Below are 8,958 nucleotides of genomic sequence, written 5' to 3' on the forward strand. Positions count from 1 at the left end.
TCTGATCGTGACGTCACAGACGGACAGTGCTTATAACCCGATCGCGCTGAGCAAGTTGAGTTCGGCGAATATCAGAGTGAAAAATCTGCACGAAGTGTCACACACACCTGAAGTCTCCCGGTAAGCAGTTGTCTAAAATGTCGTCTACAGTAGCGAGACCTGAGGAGATGGAGAGTAGCGACGAAGAGTTCGTGGATGCGTTTGAGTATTTACCTGAGGAGAGCAATCCCAGCACCAGCGCATCAGATCCGGCGGAAAACAGCTCGCAGGACAGCCCAACAGGTGAGGGATGGATTAACACACATCAACACCGAGTAACGGGTACAGAAATAATACAGGGGACACCTGGGTGCGTCGAGAAAAAGTTGGCAAGAGCGCTCTTTTAGTAAAAATAGAGTTTGGTTCAAAATAGCAGCCGAGGGAGTATTTTGTTGCCATAACAACAGCCGCAACAAGAGAAACCATAATTTAAAAATACTACTTAATGTGGGACGAAATGTACTTTTAAGACTTTTTCAGTCGAGAATGTACTTTAAATCTCAAACCTGAGTTTATTTCTAAAGAGAGCGCATATTTGCATATTTGAATATTTGATTTGGCGTTTTCGGAGTTCTGCGATCCAGTCGATCAGCGGCGCTCATCGCTCGTTTACCCCGGGGAGAGCAGCCTTTCCTCGGCGTGACCTTCTGGCGTCTGCCGCTGACTCTGCTGTCTCTGTAGTGGTTAAACATGACATATAATTCGTCAAATCTTTGGTCTCATGGATCTATATTTTTTCCCCTGGCAAATCTTTAGGCTGAGGGCAAAGTGAAGTTTCATTACTTTATGTTTAGGCTATTTAACTTTACGTTACTCTTGTTGCCCACTAGCGCTGACTTTATGTTTGACTGAATTGTTTGCTTTATTTCTTTTTACTCGTACTTTTATAATGGCTATAATACATAAACTGACATTTAAAAAAAGAGAGAGTTGTGTTTTATTACAGTGATAATATGCACACTTGTCTGAAAGCACATATTAATGTGTTTAATGTTTTAAATATAAAGCAAAAGAGGCAGGGTTGTGTTTGATGCCCGTCTAGGGAGAGGGCCCTTTGAAATCCCATAAAAAGTTGTTGTTTTTTTTAGCCTAATTCGAATTAATTGGCTCCTCCAATTGATGTCATTATTGATTTAAAAATATATTGCTAACACCAACTGAGAGAATGCTTGTTGCTGTAAGTAAATTATGGGCCAGGCCAGCTAACGTCAGGTTGCCAACATTAACCAGTTTCAGAAACAGCCAGTGACGCAGCAGCAGTAGCAGCACTGGCCAGTCCTGGCTGCTGTCCTGGAGATGAGGCTGAGAGCAGAAATGAGGAAACACAAGGTGAGATCATTGCTCAAAGGGCCAGCTCCCCCCTTGCTTCCTAATTGTAAGCGGTTTACCTTAAATAAGTAAGCCTTTTGATTCAATGTGTGTGCTATTGCCTAGTGCTATTGGAGTGGTGGAGAGCGTGGCAGCACAGTGTAAAGCTACTAGCCCTACTATTGCTTATAATGTGTGATATAGTGTTGTCACGATACCAAAATTATGACTTCGATACGATATCAGACTAAAATATCGATATATTGATACTAAATCGATACCACAGTAAAAAAATAAAAAAATAAATAAATAAATAAGATAAGATGCTTAATATGACAACAGAACTTATTATTCATTGTTATTTTTTACTAAAGATTCATGTGGCCAGCATGTTCCTTAGGGTTGGGCATCGTTTTGATTTGAACAATTATTGATCAATTGATCAATTACTATTAAAATTATCTCACAAATTTTTGCTATCTCAATGTATTTTTTACAATGGGGTAATTGTGTTGCAATAGTTTACACACAGCACAAGAAAGCTTGATTTCGAATGGTAAATTGAATTTAAAAAGACGAGTAAACAGTAATAAAATAAGAACAAATAAACAGATTACAAACAATAGCACAAATAAATGCAATAGAATAGAAGATACAAATGAAATAGACTGCTTTATTTTTTTAGGTAAGTCTAACATTCAGATAAGAAACTGAATTAAAAAAATGCATAGTAATTACATTTAAAACAACATTGGATAATGTTCTTTGTAAAAAAATTAAATAGCGTACAGATGAAACTGTTAAAGTTACACAAGTTGATCAGTAAAGAGCATAGACCGTAAAAAAATAAGAGAGCAGATTGATCGTTTGTCTTTTTGTAGTTTGAATAGCAAATGACTGCGGTCCCTTTAAGACTAACGGACGCATGGATCCTAAACACTGCTCCTGTTACTCGTTCTTCCTGAAGTGTTTGCGACTGTGTTAACGTTAATACTCTTCCAGATGTGCACTGATCATTCTTTGAGTGTATTTGACCAATAATAAGCTGGAAAAGGAAGCAAATGTTTGCACTTGTATCATGTCAGAGGCGGCTTTATTACGGTAGGCTATGTGTGTGTGCGCTTCAGATGTGGAGCAGGAAATCTGCGGGGATTAGTAGAATTAATTTATGTGCAATCCCGCGCGAAATTCAGACCGATCACACACTAACACTAACACACTGTCATGAGGAAAAAGTCCAGCAGAACGCGCGTTCGCCGTGCTCAGAGGTTAACCGGGCTGAGGGAGAATATGCCGGTGTGTGTCAACTCGCTGTCGGTCAGAGAGGAGAACGCAGCTAATATCGATACTGTAAAAACTGAGAATCGTATCGTTTCAGATATTCCAGTATCGTTATATATATCGAAATATCGATATTTTTGACAACACTAGTGTGATATATTCTCAAACTCCTTAATAAATGATCTGCCTATATTTCTGCCCATGTAGATGTGCCTACTAATATAACTGTGTTCTCAAGCTCACACAGGTAATATTGATTAGAGCAATATCACAGCAGATCTCATCACTGATTTCACAAACAAAAAGACTCGTCAGTGGGCATTCTGGGATGTAGATTACATCTCATTTGACTTAATTTTATTTTTATAGTTGACATTTTTTTTAATTATGGCAGGCTTAGCTTATTTGATTGGTTTCTGAGGGTACAGTTGTCTCGTGTTCTCCTGTTCAAAAATAAATGTTTTTAATTTAAAACTTGCATTAGTATCATGGATCAAAATGACAAACCCGATGTAGCCTAAGGTTTAAAGGTATTTGAGCACAAAAATAGATTTAAACACTATTTATACTTGTTTATATTCAAAAAATTAAAATAAAAATCATTCAAAATTGAGTTTTCATTTTGCTAACCCGCACCGTACGATGGCATGTGTAGGGGCCGACTGACATTGAGAGTATACGGGGCCCAGAGTTTGGTGCTACGCCCCTGCTGCCATTTTAATGCTGTGTCTATCGCAGAATCTGAAGTTCCGAAGCGCGAAACTTAAATCACGTGAGCGAACTCAAGACACATAACGACACTCAGAACGCATTATTCATTACACTACAGCATCGCACACAATATAACTCACATTTATCATTTATTAAGGGCTGAAATGTTGCACGCATATGTAACAAGCAAAGTATTTATCATAATAATGTTTGAAAATATCAGCTCTACTGTTATATGGGGCAAGGTACTTTTGGTTTGTTAACTGTGCTTATAGAAACTGAAGAACAAAGAATGCGCATCAGGTGAGTTTTAATTCCAATAAAACCAAGCGGCTGGAGGCGTATCGTGTGGGCGGAGCTCAAAAGTCAGGTGCGCACATTCACTTCACAACAGACGTGAATTTGCATCATGAGAGGGGCTTCTGCCAGGCGGCTGAATGTCTATTCGCGTCTTTGCATTGACGTAAATCACTTGCGCGTAACGCTTCATTCGCGTCAGGTGTGAACGCACCTTGATGGTTTATCAGCGGTAAATATGTTCTAGTCATGTTTGTACATGATTAGTTCATGATTTATAATAACTCATGACTGAAGTGTTACATTAATCATCAAGCTGTAATCTGTGCTAATAAAACATGTTTCTAAACTTGCAGAAAAAACCACTAAATGGAGGAAAGTGAGGAAGGTGGTGAAACGAAGCATCCAAACCGTCTCTAACAGAGTGTGTGCTCTTGTGAAGCGTGAGTCTGCAGCAGCCACGGATCCACTCGAGACCGAGGCGACGCGTGATGATGCTCAGCCATCGCCGAGCGCTTCTGTGTGCTTTATCACCTTGGAAGAATATATTGAAATGAAAGGCTCTTCCATGAAGGAAAAAGATGCGAGAATCATCATGAGGCGACTCTTTGAGACTCTCAAAACCTCCTGGGATCTTGGGGTTTACCCGCCAATCTATGTGCATGAAATAACCATCGACCCCAACACACTCCAGATCAATATAATTGACCCTAATACTCGGGCACCAAGGCAGCCATTGAAGAATATGACAGAATTTCAGCAAGCTTTACTCGAAGCCTGGTTTAATCGGTGGGAAAAATTAAAGTACGCAGAATCATATTTCAACGTGATGTACGCGCTGGTCGACAACATCAAGCGCCCGTTTTGGAAAAGGCGCGTGTCCTTTGGTGAGATGAATAACAATAAAGATAATGAATGTTAGTCATAGTAACACATTACCGTACCTCATGACTAATCTGCTTTCCTCTAATCTCGTTCACAGAATGCTCCTTTCTTCTCTGGAAACTGGCAATACAGCGAAGGTCTGAACTGGAGACAACCTTGCAGGACGTTTTAAATGATCCCTGGTTCAGCCGATGATCAGTTAAGGAGAATTTTAAGAGCTCTTCCTTTACTCCACTGATCCACACACAATTACAAACAGATTCAACAACAGGCAATAAACATTTGTCAAAGGGGGAGTGGCGTCAGTTAAGGGGGAGTGGCGTCCGTTAAGGGGGAGTGGCATCAGTTAAGGGGGAGTGACGTCAGTTAAGGGGGAGTGGCGTCAGTTAAGGGGGAGTGGCATCAGTTAAGGGGGAGTGGCGTCAGTTAAGGGGGAGTGGCATCAGTTAAGGGGGAGTGACGTCAGTTAAGGGGGAGTGACGTCAGTTAAGGGGGAGTGGCGTCAGTTAAGGGGGAGTGGCATCAGTTAAGGGGGAGTGACGTCAGTTAAGGGGGAGTGGCGTCAGTTAAGGGGGAGTGGCATCAGTTAAGGGGGAGTGACGTCAGTTAAGGGGGAGTGGCATTTGTTAAGGGGGAGTGGTGTCAGTTAAGGGGGAGTGGTGTCAGTTAAGGGGGAGTGGTGTCAGTTAAGGGGGAGTGGCATCAATTAAGGGGGAGTGGTATCAGTTAAGGGGGAGTGGTATCAGTTAAGGGGGAGTGGTGTCAGTTAAGGGGGAGTGGCATCAATTAAGGGGGAGTGGTATCAGTTAAGGGGGAATGGTATTAATTAAAGGGGCAATGTAAAAAAAGCGCCAATGGGGCCCGGATGGCAGTGAATTTCCTTTTTTCTTTTCCTCTCTCTTCTCTCTCTTCTCTGTCACTCCTCGTGCTTCCGTCTCCTTTCTCTCGCCTCGTCTGTTCCGACTCACAGGTGTTGCAGATGCCGTGACTGGAGCGGTGTGGAGCTACTTCTCGTGAGTGCCCTTGACCTGTGGGAGGTGTGGGGGTTAGTCACATTCGTGGGCGTGGGTGGGTGGTGATCCGTTGCGGTGTAATTAGTAGTTTTTTTGGGTGGGGGGGTAGGGGGTTTAGGGGTTAGTCACGTACGTGGGGGGGGATACGTTGCGGTGTAATTAGTAGTTTTTTTGGGTGGGGGGGTAGGGGGTTTAGGGGTTAGTCACGTACGTGGGGGGGGATACGTTGCGGTGTAATTTGTTTAGATTGTTTGTTTGTTTTTGGGGGGGGAGTTCAGGGTTAGTCACGTTCGTGGGGGGGTTGGGATCCGTTGTGGCGTAATACGCCGTTTTTTGGGGGGGAGGGGGGGTGTTCGGGTTAGTCACGTTCATGGGGGGGGGTTTGGGATCCGTTGTGGTGTAATTCGTGTTTCTGGGGGAGGGGGGGGGGTGTTGCAGGTGTTAGTCAAGTTCGTGAGAGGGGGGGGGTTGGGATCCGTCGTGGTGTAATTCGTGTTTCCGGGGGGGGGGGGGGGGTGTTGCAGGTGTTAGTCAAGTTCGTGAGGGGGGGGGGTTGTAATGGGGCATTGTTGGGTGGTGTTTGTGTGTGGGGAGGGTGTTGGGTGGTGTTTGTGTGGGGGGAGGGTGCTGGGTGGTGTTTGTGGGTGGGGAACCCCCAACTCTCACACCCTCACCCGCTCACAGGCCGGAGGCGCTTATGGGACGGCGCTCTACACTCCCAGTCATGGCGTCCGCAGCATTCGGGGGTTTGGACAGGTGAGGTGAGGGAAGGAGACGGAAGCATGAGGAGCAACAGAGACGTGAGAGGGGAGAGAGGAAAAGAAGACATTGTCCCGTTCCCAAAATGCACTGCCATCCGGCCATAGCCAATGGGGTCAGACTCATTCCCCCACTCCCCCAGGGTTGACTCCCCCAGTTCACTCGCCCAGTTCACTCGCCCAGTTCACTCGCCCAGTTCACTCGCCCAGTTCACTCGCCCAGTTCACTCGCCCAGTTCACTCGCCCAGGGTTGACTCCCCCAGTTGACTCGCCCAGGGTTGACTCCCCCAGTTCACTCCCCCAGGGTTGACTCCCCCAGTTCACTCCCCCAGGGTTGACTCGCCCAGTTCACTCCCCCAGGGTTGACTCCCCCAGGGTTGACTCCCCCAGTTCACTCCCCCAGTTCACTCGCCCAGTTCACTCCCCCAGTTCACTCGCCCAGGGTTGACTCCCCCAGTTCACTCCCCCAGGGTTGACTCCCCCAGTTCACTCGCCCAGTTCACTCGCCCAGGGTTGACTCGCCCAGTTCACTCCCCCAGGGTTGACTCGCCCAGTTCACTCCCCCAGGGTTGACTCCCCCAGGGTTGACTCCCCCAGTTCACTCCCCCAGTTCACTCGCCCAGTTCACTCCCCCAGTTCACTCGCCCAGGGTTGACTCCCCCAGTTCACTCCCCCAGTTCACTCGCCCAGTTCACTCGCCCAGTTCACTCGCCCAGTTCACTCCCCCAGTTCACTCGCCCAGGGTTGACTCCCCCAGTTCACTCCCCCAGTTCACTCGCCCAGGGTTGACTCCCCCAGTTCACTCCCCCAGTTCACTCGCCCAGGGTTGACTCGCCCAGTTCACTCCCCCAGTTCACTCCCCCAGTTGACTCTGGATTAAAGCCGCATCTCTTTAGCCAAGCATTCACATAATGCATCTCATCACCTTGCACTCCAGTTATATCAGCGCACATGATTGCCTTTGGTTAATGCTTTGAACAGCAGCTATGCTAATTATTTTCCTGTTCTGTTTTATTTTATCTGGACGGCCATCCCGAGGGAACTAGAGAGTCTGTCAGCTCCAGTCTGGATCCAGCCTATCATGAAGACTTCATTTTAGTTCCTTGCCACCGTCGCTTTGGCTTACTCAGTTGGGGACACTAACTTCAGATGACCATCACCTGTGACCATCACCTGTGAAGAGGTGCCTCGACTCCTGGAGGACTTCAGATGACCATCACCTGTGACCATCACCTGTGACCATCACCTAATGATGTCCGACTTTGCCAGTCAGAGATAACTAATACTATAAAGATAGTTCACACAAAAATTACAATTATTTCATCATTTCCTCTCCCTCAGGTTGTCCTAACCTGTGTAGGTTTCTTTGTTCAGATATTTTGAGAAATGTAACAGCAACCATTGACTACCATAGTATTTTCTCCTACTAAGGCAATCAGTGGTTGCTCTCTGCTTGGTTTACGCCGAGGGAACTAGAGAGTCTGTCAGCTCCAGTCTTGATCCAGCCTCTTATGGTGCGTTCACACCAGACGTGAATGAAGCGATAAGTGTGAGTGATTTACATGTTAAGTCAATGCAAAGATGTGAATAGCCAATCTGCGGCACGAATTGAGCTAAACGCGTGATTCGCACAAGTTGAAAAGTTCCTCACCTGTTTATGACGCGTAGAATTAAGGCAGTTCTGAAGGCAAAAGGGCCTCAAACACAGTATTAGTGTGGTGTTTCTAATAATCCTTTAGGTGAGTGTATATACCCCCTGTGTTTGACCCCCTTTTGCCTACCCATCACACACACACACACACAGCCCCTAAACCTACCCATCACACACACACACACACACACACACAGCCCCTAAACCTACCCATCACACACACACACACACAGCCCCTAAACCTACCCATCACACACACACACACACAGCCCCTGAACCTACCCATCACACACACACACACACAGCCCCTAAACCTACCCATCACACACACACACAGCCCCTAAGCCTACCCATCACACACACACACACACACACACACACACACAGCCTCTAAACCTACCCATCACACACACACACACACAGCCTCTAAACCTACCCATCACACACACACACACAGCCCCTGAACCTACCCATCACACACACACACACACAGCCCCTAAACCTACCCATCACACACACACACACACAGCCCCTAAACCTACCCATCACACACACACGCACACACAGCCCCTAAACCTACCCATCACACACACACGCACACACAGCCCCTAAACCTACCCATCACACACACACACACACACACACACACACAGCCTCTAAACCTACCCATCACACACACACACAGCCCCTAAACCTACCCATCACACACACACACACAGCCCCTAAACCTACCCATCACACACACACACACACACACACACACACACACACACACAGCCCCTAAACCTACCAATCACACACACACACACACACAGCCCCTAAACCTACCCATCACACACACACACACAGCCCCTAAACCTACCCATCACACACACACACACACACACACACACACACACACACAGCCCCTAAACCTACCAATCACACACACACACACACACAGCCCCTAAACCTACCCATCACACACACACACACACACACACACACACACACACACACACACACACACACACA

At 46.2% G+C, this 8,958-nt stretch overlaps 1 protein-coding gene and 1 long non-coding RNA gene across 2 annotated transcripts in view; one reads left to right on the top strand and one right to left on the bottom strand.

Moving 5' to 3' along the window:
- On the top strand, positions 1 to 4,716 carry LOC137046072 (uncharacterized). The gene is made up of 4 exons (XM_067423125.1): positions 1 to 282; positions 1,270 to 1,368; positions 3,993 to 4,523; positions 4,619 to 4,716. Exons 1-4 carry the CDS (start codon positions 138 to 140, stop codon positions 4,714 to 4,716), a joined length of 873 nt encoding a protein of 290 aa, XP_067279226.1. The 5' UTR covers positions 1 to 137.
- Positions 4,717 to 8,101: 3,385 nt separating this feature from the next.
- The window catches only part of LOC137046779 (uncharacterized), a 57,532-nt gene continuing 56,675 nt past the window's right edge, over positions 8,102 to 8,958 (bottom strand). Inside the window, exon 8 of the long non-coding RNA XR_010899057.1 lies at positions 8,102 to 8,482. This is a non-coding gene — a long non-coding RNA (uncharacterized lncRNA). The remainder of the gene's footprint in view (positions 8,483 to 8,958) is intronic.

Source organism: Pseudorasbora parva, chromosome 18 (genome assembly GCF_024679245.1).
Source record: "Pseudorasbora parva isolate DD20220531a chromosome 18, ASM2467924v1, whole genome shotgun sequence".
In the NCBI taxonomy this organism is placed as follows: domain Eukaryota; kingdom Metazoa; phylum Chordata; class Actinopteri; order Cypriniformes; family Gobionidae; genus Pseudorasbora; species Pseudorasbora parva.

Coding starts and splice junctions, on each gene's coding strand:
- LOC137046072 (XM_067423125.1), top strand. CDS start 138: ATGTCGTCTACAGTAGCGAGACCTGAGGAGATGGAGAGTAGCGACGAA. Junction 283..1,269: donor CTCGCAGGACAGCCCAACAG/GTGAGGGATGGA, acceptor AACATTAACCAG/TTTCAGAAACAGCCAGTGAC. Junction 1,369..3,992: donor CAGAAATGAGGAAACACAAG/GTGAGATCATTG, acceptor CTAAACTTGCAG/AAAAAACCACTAAATGGAGG.